The 23,093-nt window shown below is 38.2% G+C and overlaps 1 protein-coding gene across 1 annotated transcript; it reads right to left on the bottom strand.

Annotated features, from left to right (window-relative positions):
• Positions 1–490: 490 nt before the first annotated feature.
• CALB1 (calbindin 1) lies at positions 491–18,617 on the bottom strand. Its single transcript, XM_059473207.1, has 11 exons — positions 18,443–18,617; positions 18,091–18,167; positions 13,583–13,657; positions 8,885–8,968; positions 8,740–8,796; positions 5,725–5,802; positions 3,400–3,455; positions 3,261–3,300; positions 3,121–3,174; positions 2,917–2,988; positions 491–2,496 (listed from the first exon to the last, which is right to left on the bottom strand). The coding sequence occupies exons 1-11, from the start codon at positions 18,522–18,524 to the stop codon at positions 2,383–2,385; spliced, it is 789 nt and encodes a 262-aa protein (XP_059329190.1). The 5' UTR covers positions 18,525–18,617; the 3' UTR covers positions 491–2,382.
• Between the last annotated feature and the right edge of the window lie 4,476 nt (positions 18,618–23,093).

The raw sequence follows: 23,093 nt of genomic DNA, 5'->3' as shown, positions 1-23,093 counted from the left end.
TCTGCCCCAACCCTGACATTTAAAAATCAGTCTGCCCAGGAGTGATTTAAGGTTTAAAACCAGGGAGTTTTACAGCAGTTTTGTCGTAGCCATACTTGTCACAATTTGCTTTGCACTGACAGTAGGCACCTTTGCTAGAACTGGGGTTCTGAACTGCTGCTTTTAATCCAAGTTTTATTTAAGACAAATAACTGCAGGGTTATAACACCCTGCCTGTGTGTGACTGAGACCTGCTTTCTGTGTTGTGTCCTGCAGCAGAGCCAGCTGGTGGGCAGCAGCAGTAGCACAAGGGTGACTTCAGAACAGGTCTGTGACAGTTACCTTTACTTATGTTCAGGAAGACAGATTTCAATTTCTGTGGTGACTCTGTCAAAACACTTTAAAAGCTTTATCTCTCACTGTAGTGATGTAGCAAACATGTTTTTACACACAATGTTTGGGGCTTTTTTCTTTATACTTTTAAAATATTAAAATAAGGCAAAATCCAGGGTTTCAAGTGGACAATATGAACAATATCAATCATTTATTGTACTGATAGGCAGATTCACTTTTCCTTTACTTCATGTACACAATTGTATTTCACATTGCATAGAGAAAAAAGGAGACAAGCATGTAAGACGTTAAATCACTGTGCATGGAGTGGGAGTAAAACAGTGAGAATAAACTGGCTTAACCTTATTTTAGTTTTTTGTGTGGTTTTTATTCCCAGCAAGACCCTATTCAGTACCATCTACTCCTTAAATTTCTGAGGCTCAGGCTGAAGGGAGCCCAAGGCCATTAGGCCTTTCCTGAAATGGTATTTAGTTGCTTGAGTTCACCTGAGGAATTCAAGGATTCATTTCAGTGGGAGTTCATTGACTGTAATCTTGAAGGATTGAGCCTCATTGTTTGAGACACATTTCAAATAAAATGCATTTGCTTCCATATGTTAAACAAGACACAGAAGTGCATCTGAGAAGTTGTGTATAGCTAATCTGCTAACCTGGAATTGCTTCCACAACAGTTGTACATGGAGGCAGCATAGGTTTATTGGCATTAAGAGACAGCCCAGTTTCCTTCCTTCTCCAGTACTTACTGGGAGCAGTGGCCTGGACATTCATGAAGTTGTCTGGCATAAAACTGGAGGAGAGTAAAAAGGGAGCCAGGCCCAAAAAAACCCCCCAAGGATGCAAGAAGATAGGGCTGCTTCATAGTATAGTTCCCATTTAAAAAATACATCTCTAATATAATAAAAAGCAGAGCCCACCATGTAAACTAAATTACTAAATTGTTATAAAATCTGTACTATTTTTTTCTTCATTTAATGTCAAATTTTAATGCTAGTGAGATAGACTAATAATTCAGTGTAAGATTCAAGGAGGCACATTTTTTAAAATAGTCAGTTTGTCCTTTACATGGTACAGATACAAGAATCCAGGAGATACACAAACTAGACACCAATAATCTTAGGATATTAAATTTAATTATAGATTACACAGAATATGATGTAAAAACAGCAATTTACTAGAATAATTATAACCTGCAAAATGTGAAAATAGTTTAGAAAATGGATTGTCATATTCTCTGACACAGCAATAGTCATGAAAGGTACACTTATTATATCATATGTTAATCTGTGTATTAACTATACTACCTGTCATTTAGCCAGGATTTCAAGACAGATTAAAGGCATTTATTTCTGAAGTGCCTATGTTTAAATTCAGTAAAACAGCTAGATTGAGAACACTATATTTTTATCAACTACTGCATGGAGATCTATTCCAGATAAATGCTTTGTCTATATGCTATGAATTCGCAATGAGAAGAGTAATTGTAAGACTGCAGAGAGTACAGACCTGTAAGTGGGAGGTTTAACAACTCAAAATATTTCTTAGTGCCTTATTAAATTTTTGAAATCAGACATGCCAATGTCTCTTTCCTATTTCAGACCTAGATCATATTTAATCTGAATTCATGTTTCATATTTTAAAACTGCACATTTATTTGTTTTGGGAAAGATATGTGTTTATGTGTTGATCTTTTTGTCATGTAGTTTAACCAGAAATGTTGCAAGTGTCAAAGGATATGATGACCACAACAATGTCAGCAGGTTTAATTTTTCTCCAGCTGTGTTTATGAAAGCAAAAACCCAACCAAAACCAACCCTGACATATTTAGTCTCTTTTTGAATATACAGACTGGCCCAAACACTGACATTCTCTTTATCAATCTTATTGTTACAAAAACTGTACATTACAAACAGTATAGAAACAAACTGAAAGGAATGTGCCACACATCCTGGCTAATTTTCTATATGCAGTGTAAAAATACAGCCTACTCCCTTATAGTGCACAGTTATTGTGTAGAGTACATCACTAGTTAAGTGGACATGATAGAAGAGCTCTAGTTTTCCTCAGCACAGAGAATAAGAGCCAGTTCTGCTCGGTAAAGCTTTCCTCCATCAGACAAGGCCATGATGCTTTTCTTGTATGTTGCAAGGTTGGTAATGTCTAGTTCCTATTTAAAGAACAGATAATGCTTTATAATCCTGTTTAGTTATCAGCATGAACAAGTTTACTTCCAATGGCAGGAAATGAGAAAAAATCCCAGGTATTCTCAGCCTGTCCAACAATAACACACTAAAATGTTTTTTATATATTTGTATGTTATCCATTATATGATAGCCATATGTTAGCTTGCTGCTAGCTGGTGTCTCAGAAGCAAGCAAGCTCTTGACAGAGTAACTGTGTAATCACAACTCCCCTAGTTCAGGATTTACACTGCTATTATTTCCACCACAATTTTTAGTTGTACTTTAGTTGACTTCAGGAATTATGACTTAGAAGCTCTATATTTATCTTATTAGGGTGGATTAAAGCGTCCTTAAAATCCAAATTAAATCTAATCTCTAAGGGGAAAGAAGCCCTCTAGGATTACCTTTTTGTTCTTTTCACAGAGATCCTTCAGTAGGGCATCAAGTTCGTTTTCATCTATATAGCCATTGCCATCCTGAAAAATACCATTAGAGATAAGTTTAAACATTTATTTTTAATTCCAGAGGTTATGGCTAGTTCTTCACAAATTCACAAAATAAGCCCCAATAAACTACACCATTAATAAAAGCATTTTTTAAAGACTTACTTGATCATACATCTCAAAGGCATTATTGAATTCTTTTGCACACATTTTGACACCCTAAATGCCAAAAGGAAAACAAACCATTAATGACACCAGTTATGTGTGATGGTAACAGGTTACCTGAAGAATGTGAATATTCATACCTGAAATTTAATAAGAAAATTTTCCTGTACAGGGAGCAGTCTTTGGAGAGAAAAAAAAAACAAAGGTCAAAATATTTAACTGTTCCCATTACAGCACTTGGTATATGATATTTGTTGTGAAAAGAAACAGAAGACATACCTGGCCAGTTCAGTAAGCTCCAACTTTCCATCATTGTTTGCATCAAACATCCTGAGCTGAAAGAACATATATATTTAATATATCAATCAAAATTAATCAACCTAATGAAGAAAACACTTATTTGGAAAACTTAAATCAAATTAACTTTGTTCTGAAATGATGTCCCCAGGTCACTTTTGCTGTGTAATGCATTTATTTTAAGTACTGACTAAGTAATTTACAGTAATTAATTCTACTGCAAAATCTTGATAAGAAAGCTGCTGAGCAATTCTGATTAACCTGCAGTAAGGTAGGTCTTACCCTGCCTGCACTGCTGAATGCATTTCCTGTATGAGAAATGTGCATGTTATTATTTATAAATGAGAGGAGTGTTGATGTGATAAGATTTTACTTTTGACTTCATGTCATGATTGGGTAATAGAATCATTATTCTCTATTCATAAAGATGTAAAACTGTTGGGTTAAGTGCAATAGAATCCAAGGCAATAAATTCCCAAGACAGAAAACAATCGACATTTCATTCAATTGAATAGGTCTAACTATTTAAGTAAAGACAGTATTTTTTTCCTGTGAAATATTAAAAAAAAAAGTGAACAGATGTTGCAGATGATCCTATTTTCTTGATGGTATGAAAATAGGAAAATAAATCTCTCCAAATAAGCATAATTAAATTATAGTAATAACTATGTTAATATAATTTCACAAAATAAGTTGTTATTATTATTTCTAATAATTTTAATAGCTCTACTATTAAAGTGTTTTCCTTTGAGGCCTTGAAAGAATGAGTTCCTGCCACTTGAAAGGCACAAACAGCTTATAATAGCTGTTAGAAGTAGATGAAGATATTGTTCCTGCATAGGACTTTTACAGTATTTATGTCTGTATAGTTCCATTTTTCTACTTTTGAACATTATGTTGCACTTGCTGTGCAATAAAAGAGTCACAAAAGCAGCAGACTAGCAAGCATTGTATTGAAAGCACCACCACCCACACTGCATCCCATCACCTTCAATCCCAGTAATTTGAGATGTCATTTATAGGTAAGAGGAAAAGCAACATCCTCTACCAACGTATATACATAAACATATATCCTTTTAAAGAGGGAGCTAATGTAATGCAATGAAAAAAGGCCTAATTTCATTTTGTTAATACACAATAAATGATAAAGGATACCAGAAAAAAGTGACCAGTTCTAAGAACATTTATTTCTACACAACACCATGGTTCCTTTTAACACTTCCTTCCTTTGTATAAAAGCATCTGCCTTGTGTGCATTTCCCAGGACAACACATTTGCATTTGAGGGAGGTAAGCAGAGGCAGCTGTGAAGTGAACTTATTTTGTATTTTGATGAGTTAGTGGCCGGCTGTTCCTGCCAGCAGCTCTTCAGGATGGTGTGTTTTTTTATTATCCCTCTCTTTTCTGCAGAGACAATTGGAGAGCTGGGCTTTTTTTTTCTCTTTTAACTAAATTCTTTGTCAATGTGTATCTCTGCAGAGGCCAGAACTTATAGCACACTTTAGGATGGAGGTCAAAAAGCTCCCTGAATGAAAATGTTATCTTCAGCAGTGAAGGAACAGTGACAATTCTATGTAAATGGTTTACACTGGTACAATGAACCAGCAGACTTTTTCCAGAAGAAACACAAGTTTTTTCAGCCAATCTTAAGCCAGTTTGAGGCCTAGTGCATCTACCTAGCACATTTTTGATTGTTACAAGTATTTTAGGATGAAAACAAGCTGGTAAAACAAAAAAATGTGGATTTATACATTTCCTGAAGACCAGAATTCTGTCTTTTTTCCTTGAAAAGGCCATGAAGAAGCCAGTACTAGTCCTTAACATGGAGTGCCATAGCAATGGGATGAACGGATTGTTCAAAGGATTGGATGACCAAGGAAGCAACAGTTTTGCTATGGTGTTTATCTAAAATATCAATTATCTTCCTTGAAGCAAGGGGAGAAAGAAAGTATGAAGTATTTGTAAATCTAAGGAAGCCACCGTGCAGTGATATCTTTCAAGACACAAGACAGATGCAGCACCAAAAGAAGGCCAAATATAGAAAGTAACACCAAATTAATTTGATCTAAACAATATAATTATGACAACAACAATTTTGCTCCTATGAAATGTGAAGACTTTGGTTTCACAGCTAGCAGCACACGGGAGCAAACCAGGGAAAATACAATGGCTTGGCATGATACTATATAAATACCAAGAAGGTTAAAAATTTCTGACTTCTCTTTTTGAGCAGTACTGCCCATTAACCCATTATGGGAAGTTACTGAATAACTTCCCATTAACCCATTATGCCTTTAAATAAACTTACCATTATTTCTGTGTATTCCGTTAGCTTTGAGTCTTCAATCTGCTTATTTGCTTTCTGTAATAAATCTTTCAAGAAGCTCTGTTAAAATAAATAGAGTAATAGGTGAATTTTTATCTACAGTGTAAAACTTTTGACATGCTAACTTCAGATTAAAGTAATGGGAAATACTATTTTACTTCCACTTTAGTATTTACTACTGCAGTGCCAAATAAGTAGGAAAAATATTTATTAACAGCTAAGAGTATATGTTTCTTTTAGTAAGTTCAAGTATATTGCATTTTATTTGGAAAAAGTAACAAATAAAACTTCCTGCATTGTATGCCATTTGTTGTATTGTGAACTTGGAAAAAAGTTTGGCTTTTAAGTATACTGTTTCTAAATATGCACTATCAGTAAACTAAACTAATTAAGCTTGGGTCTCCTTGAAACTTGTACGCCTAATCACTTTGTGTAGCATCTGAACAATTTTACAGAAAGGATCAATGATTAATTGAGTTTTGTCCTTGCCTATGGCATTACCTGATGCTAGAAGCGAACATTGCTTCTTCCTACTTTGTATTTTAAATGTGTGCAGCCAAATTCATTGCATTTTTGAATGAGAATTTGATGTCACATGACTTGAAACATGAGCCATTTTCACTTTAAAAAATAAGATGTTTTCCACCCATTCCATGTTTTAAATTTCTGTACTAGATCTGTGACATTCAAAACAAGGAAGATACTGAATTGTAAAGCAAGGGCATTACAAGACCTGATGAAGGACCTAATTCCTGTCATCAGTTGGAATGTCATTATCCTTGCAGAATTTTTGGCCCCATTTCAAGACAGAAAATGGGAGAGCTTATAAGAAAATATACTTGTATTCCTGGACCTGACTGCAACCATGTCAATAGTGGTATGACTAACACTCCCTATAGTTCGTACAGCCTGGCCCCCTCCAGGCTGGAGACCCTTCCTGGTAGCTTGTATAATGAAGAACACGACTGAAATGTTGTGAATGGATGTTACAGAAACATGTCTAATATTTAATCTTGTGTGCTTCAATGGAAAATAGAACTGGAAGGGAAATTAAAAGGCTATTCAGTCCATGTCTCAAGAAAGGATTCTATCTATCTAAACTTCCTGAATTAGTCTCTGATCTGAGCTATTGCCAAACCTTTCCTAAATACAGGCAGTGATGAAGAGTCTGCCTCCCCCTTACACAACATATTCTACTGCCATTACTATTGTTAGAAAGTTTTCTTGATTTTCAGCTTAAATTTCACTTACAAAGTTGTAAGTGGGTATACCCTTCCCATAGCAAATACTTTAAAATGTTTAGGCTTGCCAAGAAATACTGATCTAAAATTAAAACTGGACATTTATGTCTTATTTTCAGTGTTAAAATGACCTCTTTCTATGAGGCAAATGAAACCTCCCAACACAAGAGAGATGAACCATTAGAGATTCAGTTAAAATGTCTTCATTCTTCAGCTGGCCCTCAATCAACCCTGCCTTTTAAAATCTATTTTAAAATATAGCAGTCAGCAGGCATCATCTAACAGCTGGAGAGTTCTCAAGTGCTACCTTTTCCTGATCCTGCAACTTTAAACACTGGTCTGGTGCAACCAGTCAGCAGAAGAATGGGCTTGTCTGCCTGAGCGTTACCCTAAGCTTAGATCCTCAGCAAATGTCACACAGATATCAAACTCAAAAGAGAAAGGGAAAAGGAAAAAAGATGTGAATTTTCTGTGATGGATTTCTTTTCTGAGCAGAAGAACAGTAAAGATTTTGAACAGTTTGATCTCCTGGTGCTTTATTTAAACTTACATCGCTCTTCTTTACGCCACATATGGACAAAATAGTCCAAATTGAACTAGATCAATAAACACCGATAGTTCTCTTGATATGAATGGCTTTGATTCCTTTGAATGTAAAGCTACAATAATGAATCAAATGCAGTTGAACTGTGGAAGATGGCACCTTTCTACTCAGAAAGCTGCTGTATATGAGCATCTCTGCTATGAAGAAATACAGAGGGAATTGGGACACTTAAGCTTGGAGAAGAGGAGCTTCAGGTGAACATCATCAAAGTATATAAAAACATCAAGAGAGAGTGCAAAGAGGATGGAGCTAGGCTACCGACAGGACCAGAGGAAATGGTCAAAAAGTGAAACACAAAATGTTCCTTCTGAGCATCAGGAAATATATTTTCACTGCAAGGATGCCACAGCACTGGCACAGGTTACCCATGGAGGCTGCAGAGTCTTCATTCTTGGTGACATGTGAGGGCCATCTGAACAAGGTCCTGGGCAACTGGCTCTGGGTGGTATTGCCTGAGCAGAGGGCTTGGACCAGATGACCTCCTGAGGTTCCTAACAACCACTCTGGGATTTTGTGACACTAACTCAGCATTGACAAATTGGTGTTGGTTGTATGACTAGGGAAATGAAATCACTCTAGTTTCAAAATTTCTTAACTGTGCAAGGGCGAGATGGCTAAGGGGGTAACCTTGATTCTGCTCTTGTTTGTGCATATTAAACCAAGCAGAGGCAGCACAATACCATTTGTGCCAGCCTAGCAGTATTAGAGTTAGGAAATTGCAGGGTTATGTAGTACTTTAGACAGCATCAACTGTCCAGCAGCATAGTGATTAACAGTAGTGATGCTCTTAAGAAAAAACACAACAAAGCAGTTCTTTTCCCTAAGAGGCCAAAAAAGATAACCAATGTGGCTGTCAGAGACTCATCTTGCTTTCTTAATCTTTCTTACTTCTAAACTATCTGATACCCTAAGTCATTTGATACCAACACTGATCTGAATTAAAACATGGCTTAAAAAACATGGATCAGATTAGAGTTTCACTTTAAATAATTTACTGGCAACAAAAACATCAGCTAATTGTATTGCATTTTTTGTCATGTTTGAAATGCAAAAACATGCACAGGTGGGTATCTGAAGAAAGAGATAGCAGCACAGGCTGTAATCCTACACCTGTTCTCATGTTGTGCATGCTCATAGATGGTACAGGTTTACCTTAAGTTCCTCAGAATCAATGAAGCCACTGTGGTCGCTGTCATATTTCCTCCATGTCTGCAATCAGAATGGGAATGCTTTAATGACGTGTTTATGGCAAGCAGGTCTTTGATGGTTTTGTAATAGACAACTTTTCATACTGTACCTGCATGAAATCTTCACTTGACTTTAGCTGCTGGCATCTGAAGAACAACAGGAAATTCTCTTCTGTTGGCAATACCTGAGCAAGCTGTGAGAGAATTTAGGAAAGATTAAATTTTGGCTTTTCATCAGGCCAGTTGAGCCTGTAATAGAGTATGAATATTTTTTAAATTGTGGGGAATTCCTTGTGCTCATACTGCTGCTGCTGCTGTATTGTGGCCCACTTGGAAGCTTCATGCTGCTAGCTGCAGTGTTTGGAAGGTGCCTCTGAAAGGCTCTGGCCTGCAGCTTTGTCATAGCCATCAAGGTCAAACAGAACTTGAGGTCTGAGAGGAGGGAGTGAGGTAGCACTTTACCAAAAGGATAGCTGGGGAAAGGGGAAAAAAATTCACCCCTGCAGAATTAGAATCTGTATTGAAATCCATTGAATCAGCATGAAGGGAAAGCATAACACAAGGATTCACAGAGGGTAAGTGTGAAGGACCATGAATTAGAAAACAGAAATATAGACTACTCAGATACCAAGGAAGAGCAAGAAAGAAAGGATCGCTGACATTAAGAACATGTGTAAAGTAAATGGTTAAATATAAGGAAAAGCCAGGAGAAAAAACCTTGGAAAACAGGGACGGTAAGGGATGGCAGTTCTCATTTGTCACTCACAGAGACATGTTAAAAACGAGCTATAAATAAAAGAAAGAAATCAAGAGGCCTTTTAGCCCTGCAAAACCGGGGATGGTTCTTCCAATGCCACTTCTCTACAAAAGGCTTTTTTAAAATCAGACATTATTGTACTGATTATTGAAAATGTTCATTTACTATAACTCAATTTTGGCAAGTGACAAATGTAGAAGATGGAAAGTATGCTGTATAATTTAATGTAAATTCATGATTTGTTTTTAACAAAAGCCCAATTTTTTTTTTCTGTTCTCAAAATGTATGAAATATGTTTTGATTAAAAAAAAACTTTTTACTTGAAGAATAGACCAGCTGTGCTTACTATGGAGAAAATGGAGGAAGACAGATTTCTTAGCTGCATTCTTTTATGTAAAATGACATCTGCAGACTTTCTGGAGTCCCATCTTAAAATTTTGATTCAAATTTTTGTTTTTCTGCCTTCGTTTCACACCCTCAAATCTTTTGCTCTGTCTGTTTCAGTGCTATTGCCTAATTGCTGAGGCTTTTTTATTGGGAACCAGCAGAGCTATAAGTGACTTCAGCTCTCACCTCACAGACACAACAAAGTTATGGAGACATATATCTTGTTTCTCTACAATCATATGTGCAGGAATCAGTTAAATTCTTTCATTTTTGGTACAGCTGAAAAGACACATCAGAGCACTCTCCTTACCGAAATGGCGCAGCTGATGACAGCCTGTCAGGCCCATCAGAACCTCCTGAGTGCTTTTGCTAAGTGGCTGAACATGAAATCAAAATCAACCCAAGAAATGCGTTTTTGTCAGCAGCTTTCAAAACCTACTCCATCATAAATAGAATTTACACGTATGGGTGAGTATATATTTACGTGTACACAATAGCTAAATGTGTCTAACTCAGTCCTGATTTATGAAAAATTGTCTTTATTTCTCCAATGACAGAAAAGCTTTGATTTTTAGAGTATGCTCCTATTTAACAGCAAATGTTGAATGGAAGAACTATTCAGAATAAAAAAGATAGTTTGGGTGAAGTGACTGTTTATAACAATGGGAAAGGATTTGCTTGTGAGGAAAAGATAAATAAGATGTCGTTCAATGACATAGCTAACTCCTGTGAATTTTGCAAGGGCACCATAAAATAGTAACTGTCCAAAGGATCATTAACAACTTATTAGCAGTATGAAACTGTAATTGAGGCACAGAATATATTACCTCTGAAAGAAAATTACCTTATTTTAAGCTATACCTCTCACCCTTTGTAAGTCTCAGGGGAAAACATTAAATTGCTTTTTGTGGAAAACTCTGCAGTATTAAAGGGATGAGTAGATTGTGTGGAAACTGGTTCAACTTCCCAGTCCCAGTTTTATACCACTACCAAGACAAAAGATGAAAACCTGGTGCTATTTTAAGTGATGACTTTTTTGTGGGGATAAGCATAGTGGGATTTTGTGAGCATCTTTGAGCAAGATTGCAGACCACTGCAAGTCTGTGTATGGCAGCAATAGTAGTTTAGTGAGCCTTGAGCTTTGCTGCTTTTATGGAGAAGGTTGGTTATCTCTGGATCACAAATAATAGAGAACAACTACAAAACCTGAGACTGGTTTGACTCCTCTCTGGTCAGCTGCAGGCTAACGTGTGTCTTTATAGGCTACCTAGTGGAAAAAAAACCTCTCAGTACCTAAACCAATATGAGAACTATTTTCTAGACATTGTTCTCTGAGTAAATTCCATTGATATTTAATGTTATTTAAAATGCCTTTTGCCTGATAGAGTGAATTTGCTTTTTAAAATCCCATAATAGAGCATGGGAGTACAAAGAATATTTTAGGCTAATAAGTAGTCGATTTTTTGGCAGCAGTAATCTTCAAATAATTTGAATGTGAAATTGCTGCAGCTCTGAGTTTTGAAACCTTGGGTTTCACAGCCACATTTTAGTAAAAGCATTGGTCTCAATGAGTACAAAAGGTGAATTAAAGGTCTCTTACACAATGGAAAGAAAGTGGGTAGGTCAGGCTCTGCCTTTAGCTGGAGGACACTGGATAATAGCCAGCAAACTAACTGCAGTGTGCTTGCAAAGACAGAATCAACACTTGATCTGAGCTGAAAATCCACTTTTTCCTCTATGAAGCCACCCAGGCCTCCTCCTTATCTCAGTCAACAGACCTTTCCTGAAAGCTCATTATTGGCTGGCACATTCTTTGTCAAATGCTGGGTGTCCATTTTGAGTGCCGGGAGTCTGAATGGCTTTACGTAAGTTTTCTTGAACAGCATCCACACAGCTTTCAGAAAAAACTATTTGATATACTATGTAAATGGGAACAATCTGGAATTACGGGATAATTTTTTTAATACAAGGAAGGAGAGTCAAGTCAAGTTCCAAATTTAATATCATACTGCTTGGCACGTACCACACATTTCATGAGTCCCATCAGCAGTTTCCAAATCAAGCTTCATGCTGATGTAAGGGAAACAAAATACAGCTATTGGGTTTGGAAACTGCTATATTAGGGAAGAAAGTCCCTTTAGCACTGAACTCCATACTATCACTATTCAGTTGCTTCCGTGAATGCTGAGCATGCTTGGCCCTTCACTGGGGGTGGTGAGCCATATCAGACCCTATTGGATTTGCTCATCTTCCCTCATTAAGTCAATCTCAGAATCAGAAATAGAATTTGAAAGGTAAAACTTCCAGTTATCTTTCCTAAGTGAAGAAGCACAGTCTTTTTCAAGCACTGTTCACACATTCTTGTTGCATCAGTGCTAGCTCCACAGATATTAAAAAAGACTAATTTAAATAAAATTCTTCAATAACAAATAAATTAGCATTTGTTAGTCCAAAACAAAAAGAGTTGTTATACCAAATAAACTCTACTTCTTTCTAGATGCAAAGATATTTGATCAATGCTAAGTATTGTTAAAAACTGCACTTTTAAAAATCAACTGTGGCTGCAAGTGAAACAAATTGTTCATATTTCTATGGTAGTTTAGTCACAATTACATATGTCTTTAAGGAAGTATATAAAAATTCAGACATACGACTAAGGAGAAAAGATATGAAACGATCTATTGTACTTTCTATACTTTCTATTGACTTCTACAGATTCTATCAGTCCTCAGTTTTAAAATTAGATACTGACCCAAAGTTGGTCATTGTAGAAATTTTTCAGGCCTGGCTTGTTTCCAGCTGTGTTTTAATTAGCTCTCTAGGTCAGATTTCTTATTATTGGGAAAAAAAATACAGTATCATTTAATAATAAAACCGCAGTCTAACTGCACTCAGAGTGACATAAATGAGTCATTGATTTAAGCTTAGAGAAGTGACTTCTCAAACTGTAACCCTATAACCCAACACACTCTCCTTTTTGAATTGCAGTGCTGAAGAGTGAAATTCTTGGCTCCCTTCTTCCTATCAAGTTGTCTAAGTTATACAATTGTTGAGCAGCTGTACGAGGAGAAGCTGGTTATCTTCAGCCTCTTCAGAAAATGGGAGCAAGGAATGTGAGAATTTCTGCCTGCAGTTCTGTTAAAGTTCAGGAGAGGAAATCCTAAGAAATTCATTCTTAGTCATAATTAACATGCTGACTTACTTGGGTCACATATTTGAGGTTTTTTAGAATAGACTACATACAGTGACTGCCCAATTAACTTCAATCAGATGTTATCATCACTATTAGGAATGGTGACAGAGCACGAGTTCAAAATCACAGGTAGCACTACATCACATTACTTCTCATCAAATTACCTTTTCATTTAAATTTCTGAAATGGAACTTTATTCTGCTTTGTAGAAGACTTAAATTGCTGTTGCTGCTTATTTGTATTGAATGAAGAGAGAAAAGTTAAATACTTGTGGTGAAATGTCTGGAATGTGGTAAGGAATACATTACTTGTTAATGAAAAAGTTTCATTAGTGAAAAGAAAAAAAAGATCTTAAGGGCAAGGAAGAAATATTCTGTGTATCTAAAAATCCAAAGTATTGACATATTATGTTCACATTGTTCTGTGCTAAATGTATTTTCTTCAAGTAAAGTTACTTTGTAACTGTCTTACCTCAACTATACCTATTTTTCCATCAGTAGATTTCCCGTATTGGTCCACAAAGGCTTTCATTTCAGGAGTTAAATCCTACAAAGTTACAATGATAGAATCATTACTTTAAAATACAATAAACATACATAAACATACTTGAATAATCTATTATTTGCCAAATAACATAGCACATTTAATGAAGTACTCACACATTGCAGCTAAACTCGTCAAGTTTAAATGAATTTTTTTTTCATTTTACTTCCTAGGGAATTCTATTATAGCCAGTGTGAATGATTGACATCTAAATGCTTAGAATGCTGTTTTCATTTACAGAATGAAGAAATTATAAAGACAGATGTGTTGGAAGATGTGCCTAACAGTTCCTTTGTTTGAGATGGTGACAGTGAAGTTCATAGGCAATTATTACTCCATTTTCTCAGTTTTCATTTTTAAATTAGTAACTTGAAGGCAGTGCAGAATCTTTCAAAATAAGGAAAAAAATTTCAGTATAATACATCTGAACACCAAAATAGTCTTTCCACATCTTTGAGTGGATTTTTCCTGAACAATGGATGCTATTTTAGTCTTAAAATCTCATCGCAATATCATATTTTTCACTGTTTAGTATTTGGTATCATAGAAACAGAGTCAAAATGCCACTGCTTAAATGTAGAAAGGGAGATTTAGTCAAGAGAAAACCTTAAGCAGTACCTTTAATCTGACAGAATAAACCATCATTGTTGTCCATATAAATTATGGTCCCTGCTATACATCTGTCTTCTAAAGACTATTCTCATTCTGGGATACAGCAAAAAGTGCCAGCCTTGGGGTAAATATCTAAATATTTGATTTCACACTTCAACTTGACCTGCCTTTCTTTGATATGAGATGTCATCAACCTTCAGTACTGATTAAACTTTTAATTTTAATTGTATTTCTTAGAGGTCGGAGGTAGAGAAACCATTCAGCAAGAATAGGGTTGCAGTTATACTGAAACAATGGACAATTCTACAGTTATAGATGAAGTTATGTCAGGAAATTAAAGGTTTAGTTGTTATAACAGATCTGATTATATAGGACCTAAGTGATTTTCTCACTGGAGGCACAGGGACTCAGCTGTACAAAGTCCATTGTAGCTTGTCCCAAATTTCACCTGCCACAGCTAACTAAAATGTCAGTTCCTTGTGGCTGATACAGCCACGGCCTAGTATCCTATTTCTGTCAAAGTCATCCATAGCAAGTTAGTAATTTGCCCTGCCTTTAATTAGAGATGTGGTTATTAATACAATGGACTTCAAAGTCACCTTTCATCTAATGATCCCATAGTGGGGACAAGTTTGCTTAGCAGATTGAATGGAGAATTAGACACTTGGATTTTAATTAGTCCTGGTTAAATATTTTACTAATCTTTCTAATAGCAGCTCTGCAGCGCTGGACAATGTCCAGCCACTGAAAGAGGCACAGCTGATCACAGGTTAAACAAACCAGGAAACTTATCCTCTAGTTCATTATTCAGAAATTATGGTGAGTTTTTCTGGTGTTCACTTAACCTGCTCATGAGCTGCTTGAAAAGTTATTTGAGTTATGTTATTCAAATAAATATTTTTGGTCAAAAAAATTGCCTAAACTTAACCAAGTCTAGTCCTAAGCCTGATACAGATGCAGTGCTCAATTTTTGAGAAGAAACCAGCCCTTCATGTCTTAATCAGACACCTCAGAAAAGATACTTTTCCAAGAAGTGATAAAAGTTAGCTTTTTCTGATATGATTTGACAATGTAAGGATAATTGGCACTACAGAAACACTGACATAATTGTACTCATAAATAACATACTTCTGTCCAGAAATATTGTCATTATCTATACAGGCAGGGAAAGTTAAAATCAGATGTGGAATAGCTCAGACCCACCTATTGGCACTTTATCAACCTCTGCGCTGGTCGCTTATACCCCAGGGTTCCTTTTGGCAATTGGCACTCCCAAATAGAGAATGTATTGCATAAATGTGTGTCACAATAAACAGAAACTATGTTGATACACTTTTGTGGCTTTTATCTTTAAAAAATAGTTCATTTAACATGGCTGAAGTTATACCAGATTGATTCAGTATCTACCATAACGCGCGAAACAAAAAGGCCTAACGTTTCCAAAGCCCAAGCACTAAACCTTCTGAGCAGACATTCCCCCTTCCAGGGGAGCTAGCCTGAATCAAGCTGCATGCCACCTCTCTGTCTGAGAAAAAAGCAGCTGTGAAAGTACAGGCTTACTGAGTGGATTAATGCAAGGATTAGCATCAGAACATAATTAGAACAGTTCTGCAGTTGGGAAGAATATTGGGAAATATTAAACCATCCTATTCAATGACAGCATCAATGTGATTCTTTAATGCATGTGGCATGACTGATGTAAAATCCAGCTATGAAGAATGCATAATTGAATATTTCAAAAATAGTGAGCAGAAGAGTGACCTGAAATGCAGAAGTTAATGATGATAAAGAAGCTTTGGGGTGTTAAAAGAAGGACAGACAAGGAAATGACATATAACCTACACTAGTTTCTCAATGTGTCCCTCCTGGCAAAAGAATAGATATTCAAAGATACTGAATTAGTATCCCATGAGACAAGAAATGAACTAATGAGATGCTTGTTTAGCAAATGAGCGTTCAAGTGCAAGAACCAGGTTAGATTTGAAACCTAAGATGACATATAGCCTTGCACCAGAGCCCACAGAGCAGGTGCTGAATTTGGTTTTGCTACTGCAGATTGCTCTTTCCAGCAGAACACTCCAAAGCTAGGTTTGAATCAGAGAAATGGGACAGAAAACCTAAACATCTGAGCATTTTTAAAATACAGTGTCAGATACCGTCAGGAGTTATTTAAAAAAAAAACCACATAAATGATAACATTTGTAGCAGATAAGAATAATCCTGCAAGGGTTTCTGTGTTGCTTTGAGTAGGCTATGTTTTTAAGAGATCCGCATTTGCTTCGAGGGACAAAAGATCCTGACTTAAAATTATAAATAATTTTTACCTTGAACCTCTAAGCAATTTTAACTACTCAATAATATATTAGCATTTCTACCAACAATGCCATTCATACTAAACATAAAAAGGCTTCAATATCTTCTTTCTACTGAGCAAACTTAAGTTTCCTGCACTTTAGCATAGAAGAGAGATTTGTTCTGTTGCAGTACTTGAAATGTATCAAAGTTGTTTAATCTTTTCTGTGGAAAAAAAAATAGACCTTTTCCTTCTAAAATACCCTCAATGATTTTCCAATTTTGTTTTTTCTTGTGAATTTTTTAAACTTCAATTTTGCTTTATTTTATTTTAAATTTTGGTTTGAACTTACACTCAGGAAAATGAGAGCCTACACCAACATCTCTTGTCAGAATTAACTGCTACCTAGACTGCAGTAACATTAGAGGCACTGCTGAGAGACAGATTTTCATATGTGTAAAGTTTGTGCTCATACAATTTATATGATACAATTTTCCACAAAACCAATTAAGGTTCATATAAATTATTTTTTCTGCATTTAGGTCTAAAATATATAGGAATTTTCAAAGCAAAGTTAATTATTGGAAAGCTATTTCTCAATTTGGAGGCATTCTTATTAAAAGGTATTAATCTCTTTTCTCCATGCACACATCATCCACTTAAACTATTTCTTTTTCTGTTTCTTCAGAATTCTTTTAGCATAGATTTACTTAGACTGATTCTATTAAGTTATATATTGGGCTTTGATGCTAAAAGTGGCTGTGTTTTTACACAGAATGTTTAATTTCTTTCTTTCTCCCTTTTCCTCTCCCTCCCTACATGGGTAGCATTTAGAAGAAATTAATAATAAATTTTTCAATAACTCATACACTGATGTGTTTTGACAACACTTTCAAGAACTTTGCTGTCTCTCTGAGCCATTTTAACAGCCAGGATTTGGTACTCGTACTCCTGGTGAAGAGCAGTAAGTGTTTAGGAGTCATCTGCAGATCTATTTAGTGACCACCAAGGGGCAGAAACGCATTTCAGCCCGTGCTGCCCATTAGGTGACAAATTAAGAGTCCAACTACCCTGAATGATAGGTTTTTCTCTTTCTTTTTTATGTTTTTCCTCGTCCTTTTTTTTTTTTTTTTTTTTTTTTTTGGTGTGCGTGTATCTCTCCCCCTGTCTGGACCAGGTCAGATTAATTGCCATGGGATAAGGTCCCATCCAAGACAAAAAGACAGCATCCATACATTTCCTAACTTTTCTTTTTAGGCACTGTCAGAAGTATCAGCTTGTAGCCTCGCGAGGTACGAGCGGGAGGGCTCATCAGCGAGGCGGACCCTGGTTTCACCTTTCCAAGGCAGACGATTTAACGGATTTGCAACCTGCTCATTCCTAACCAAGCTATTTCCCTCTGCCCGGTGCGGCAGGTGCGTGAACCGCGGGACGGCAAGCGAGAACACAAGGAACCGGGGCACTGGAGTTTGCTCAAGAAAACTCTTCTTTCCCGAAGAAGACGGAAAAGTGGGGCGAAACATTAACCTACCAAGCCTGCCTTCTTCCGTGCCTGCTGCAGCTCCTGGATGAAGTTTTGTAGCTCCTTCCCGTCCATGAACCCATTGCCTGAATGAACAACAGAAAGAGTTACGGCTGCCGGCACCGCTCCCTCCAAACTCTCTCCGTTCTCCAGCGCCGTCTCCGACCCGGCTGCTCCCTCCCGGTCCGAGCGGCTCCCCCGCGCTCTCCCGGCACCGGCCCCGCTCCCGATGGCTCCGGGGCTGCGGCGGCGGCGGGACCGGGCCGCTCTGGGCCGGGCAGCGCCGCAGTCCCCCCAGCCTCCCGCGGGCTCGCCCCCCGCGCCCCCCGCGCCCCCGCCGCCCCGGAGGGAAAGGAGTCACCGTCGGAGTCGTAGTGGTGCCAGATCTCGAAGAACTGGGCGGCCGAGATCTCCACGCCCTGCAGGTGGGTCTCCGCCGTCATGGTGGGCGCGGGGCGGCGCGCTGGGGGGGGGGGGCGCTGTCCGCGGTCCTGACTCGCCTCCGACCGCGGCCGGCGCGCAACCACAGCGGCGGCTCCGACGGCTCCTCCCGCCGCCGCCCCGCCGAGGGCTATTTATGAGGCCGTCCCGGCCGGGCCACTCCCCCCGGCGCTGCCCTCCCTCTCCGCGGGCCCCGGCGCGCCCTGCCCGCCCTGCGCGGGGGGGCCGGGGTCTCCCCACGGCGGCACCTCAGCCGGGGCCGGCCCGGCGGCGCGGCCCTCGGGAACCGACACCCGCGGCGTGGGAGGGGTGTGTGGGTGCCGGCCGAGCAGCCCCGAGCGCAGGGAGCAGCGCTGAACGACCCACTCAGGAGTTCCTGCGCATCCCTTGCTGCGGAGAGCATGCCCGTGAGGCGTGGGGACGGAGCGTGAGCACAGCCTCCCAGTTTAGCCGTGGGTTTCCATGTGGAAGAGGGTCCTGAATTTTAGAGCGTGGCTTGCAGCATCTCAGGATGTCCCGGTACAAGAAAAAAAAAACCAAAACCAACCGTTTGGGGCACCATGTGGGCTGCAAGGACCCCGTTTTTCCCTGGTCCATCCCCAGTCCAGAGCTGCAGATAGCTTTGCACAGAGATGATCTCTGAAGAGCCACAACCCTTTACCTGATACTCCTTCTGAGATGTAATGGGGTCTTGAGATACCCATATTGAGACAGCCTAGAAACAGTGCCGAGGCATGAGGGACACTACCACAGTCTGCTCTGACTGAGCAAGAGCTTCTTTTTCATAGATTGGCTCTGGAGCCTTGCTCTCTTATAAGCAGTGAGTTGGAGGAAGGGAACAGAGCAGCCTATAAAAATCTTCCTTTTGCAGTGGAGAAACATGGTGCTGTGCTGGTAATCCTTTTGGGATGGTTAATTTTAGTCATTAGGGCTACCTGGATACTCTGAAGCACTGAAACTGCCTTTCTCCTTCCATCAGTATCCCTCAGATACTACGCTGAGTTACGATGGTTTGGTGGCAAAGATGACTGGCTGACAGGACACTGGCCAATGTAGTAGGTAGTACAGTAAAGATGAGAGAAGCAAACAGCTGGGAAACCCAGAAATATCCATGTGTTAAGTGATTGGCATGACTAACGGTAGGGCAAAAGTATGTTAAGACTCACAAATAGCACGAGCATAAAAAAATAACAGGATAATGCAGAAGACAGCAAAATGCCAATGGGGATGGATAACCCATCAAGATGAGAGGGGGATGTTTAGTTAAAGGCTGACATGTTGTGAGAGGGATTTCACTAGATTGGGTGGCTGAAATCTTGTATGCATTATGGAACAAGATGTGGACATGGTGATTAAGAAATCATGAGACCTTATACTTGATTCCTTCCATCTTTCCATTCTCCTGTTTCTCCACCTGTTATGTGCAGCCCTCTCTCCTCTTGGTACTGCTGTTTGGCCATGAGTTGTACAAGAGATGTGCCAGGTTGGCCTGTGTTTTTTTAGCTACTGAACAAAGCAGCAGCTAAGAGAAAAGACACAAGAAACTGATTATTAATCTCTTCAGTTCAAAATATTTGTATTAGTGAGAAATGTTTAGACTAATTTTGCCATCACAGATACTCATTATTCTTACAAAAGGGCTGAAGAAATTTTAACATTTTCTGACAGTCGGGCTCTGGGTTTCACAGTGTAAAAAATAAATAAAAAATTGAGACTGGATCAATTTCCCATCTAGGAACTACTTTTCAGGCATGGCTTTCTCAGAGAAGGAGACTTCAGTGGGACCAATATAATGAAACTTTTGTAATCTGCCTACATCTTTTCTTGAAAATAAAAACCTGAACGTAACACATTTCCTTCCATAAAGTAGCAATAATGACCAGAATAGAGAGAATTCATGAGGTTTATTATTACAAGGAGCAAGGACATGGCAGTGCTCTGGCCTCAACAAATGGAAGCACAGTGAATCAAACCTGGGATTATTCTTTGTACTTGGAAAAGACAATGGGGTGCCAGTGACGCAAGGACACTGGAAGGAGACAAAGGTGGAACTAGCATTTCCTTCGTTTTTAGATAGAAGATGTCTGTGCCAGTCAGGCAACTTCTTATACGCCAAGCGTATTGAATTACCCTGTCCAGTGCAGAATTTCAGCTTCCAGCAAGCCTGCAGGAAAAGAAACCAAGTACTGAGCCTGTTTCAACAAACCTCTGACTTGCATCTGATGTGGGTTTGCTCCTTGCTGCTTACCATTTTCCAATGGCACATCACATCTTGTTCTTGTCCCTTTTCCTTGACCCAAAAGATTGTAGCTGAATGGGAGCAAAGAATTTAGCATTGTTTGGGGCCACTTCAACCTTGTTCATTTGACTGCTCAGACTTTTAAATGAACAGGATCTGCAATGTTTACATTTTTAAATGTTCTCAGAATAAAATATTTTACGTAGGTCATATGTGGCCAGGAGGATTTAAAAGAAGTCTCACATGAACTTTTGCTGCTTCTCCCCGTAACTGTACAATTGAATCCAGATGCTTGGACACGTTGACCTCTCATTATGCTAACATCTACAAAATCAGGATTGGCTCCAGAGCAATTTATGCATCTTTGTGTGTTCTTTATAAAACAATATATCAAGGTGAAGGGGTTTCTAAGTTCTCTGCTGCACTTGACATGATCCTTCTGCACAGGCATAAAAGTAGCAGACATTTCCATGCCAAAATAATCACTTGCATAACTAACTGTACACCATATTTTTATGATTAATGAATAATCATAAAAATAGCAAGCCAGCATTCATATTTAATCCCACTGGACTTGCTTATGCAAAACTAAATCGGAAACTGGTCATTTCAATTCAAGAAGCTATTAATTTCCATTGAAAGAGGAAGCACTGGAAAAGATTTAAAAATGTAGATATATACAGGATGTGATCCATAACTCAATGAAGTCCATGCAAATTTTTCCAGTGATTCTAGAGGGCATTATGCAAGGACAAAATTCTCATTTTCAGAAATTATATGTATGAAAAGTATATATTGATTAATGAATTACTTTACTGAGAAGCTGAAGCCTTGTTGTTCATTTCTGCAAAAGCTACATGAGCCAGATCCATATCTGGCAGAAATCAGAAGACCTACACTGAAGCCAGCTGGGGATTTGACCCAGTATCCAAATGATGATGATTTTCTTTGAAAATATTTGTTGTTCAAATGCTTTTCATTTTTTTTTTTTTTTGTATGTGTCTTTTCTGAGACTTCTTAACTCCAACTACCAGTCTTCTTACTCTCAGGAAAGCACCTAATGATAATAGCCCAAGGATTTATCAAGATGTGTGGAAATCAAGCATGCCAGTTATAACATAGAGTATCCCCCCCAAAAAATAAGAGGGCAAGTAATTCTCAGTCAGAAAAGACAAAAATTTAAGCATCGTGTGAAGCATCATAAGCTTGGTTTTGTAGAGCAGAGATCAAAAGACATGCAAAATGTAAGAAATTTCAAATGAACATGTCCAACATGAATGATACAAAACCTCCACCAGGACCACAGAAGTTGTTTACTTATCTATTCTCAGTCCTTCATGAGAAGTTATATCAAAGGCAGGGACTGTTTTGTCACCTCTCTTTTAAAAGACCACGTTCTTGTGTGATCCTGAGTTGTGGCTGGATTTGCCTTATGAATTTTTTCTTTCCTGTTAGATCCTTAGTGACTATTAGGAGCCCAGTCCTTGCTGAAAGATGTGGAAGGAAATCCTGATCCTTGTCTGAAGTTGCCAGTTTTTCCAAATGGAATCATAACAGTCAGAAGCTTTTTGAAGCAAGTGATTTCAGAGATTTTATTTACGACCTTTTCATGATACAGAGAAGGTCTCTCTTGCTCTTCTACACTCTAACATTACAATACATATCTGAAAAATATCATAACTGGAAGTCTTTCATAAGAGAAAAAGTATGAAGATTATGTTAATTCTCAAAAAGGGAAAACCCTTGTACCTATACAGAGTATAGCATAGCATAGCATAGCATAATAAATACTGCTATTGTCAGTCTCAATGGCGACAGATGTACAGAGCAGATGATAGATAAGCTTTATAAAGTGATCCTTGGAACCCGAACCTTGGAAGATATTTTTCTTTTAAATCTTTTATCTGCATACTCAAATAAGATCCCCAAGCTTATGCCTGACATATAAGCCAGGCAGAGAAGCTGGAACAGTGTTTGTACCTGGTTTGGGCTGTGGCAGAATTTGTTGGGCTCTAGAATGCAGCTTGAGATGTGTGCAACTACCACCAAGTATGGCTGCCTGTGGCTGGGGGAATGTGTCTTTTCAGAATATTCTCAGAATAAACTACAGAATAGTTTATTGCTTACTTTTTCTTTATTTACATTTCAATCAGTATCTGTGTTCTTTAAAAGTGAAAAAGAAAATGCAGCATTGAAATGCACTCTCTATGTTAAGCTGCCCTTGGATTATACAGTCATTATGGTAAACCACTATTGGCACAGGAAATATATTATGTAAATAGTACACAAGCCTTTGCTGGTTTCTGCAGACAGTATTATATAGAGACAGAAA

Source organism: Ammospiza nelsoni, chromosome 1 (assembly GCF_027579445.1).
Source record: "Ammospiza nelsoni isolate bAmmNel1 chromosome 1, bAmmNel1.pri, whole genome shotgun sequence".
Lineage (NCBI taxonomy): Eukaryota > Metazoa > Chordata > Aves > Passeriformes > Passerellidae > Ammospiza > Ammospiza nelsoni.
The sequence above is the reverse complement of the archived record's forward strand: the minus strand, read 5'-3'. Positions and strand labels throughout refer to the sequence as shown.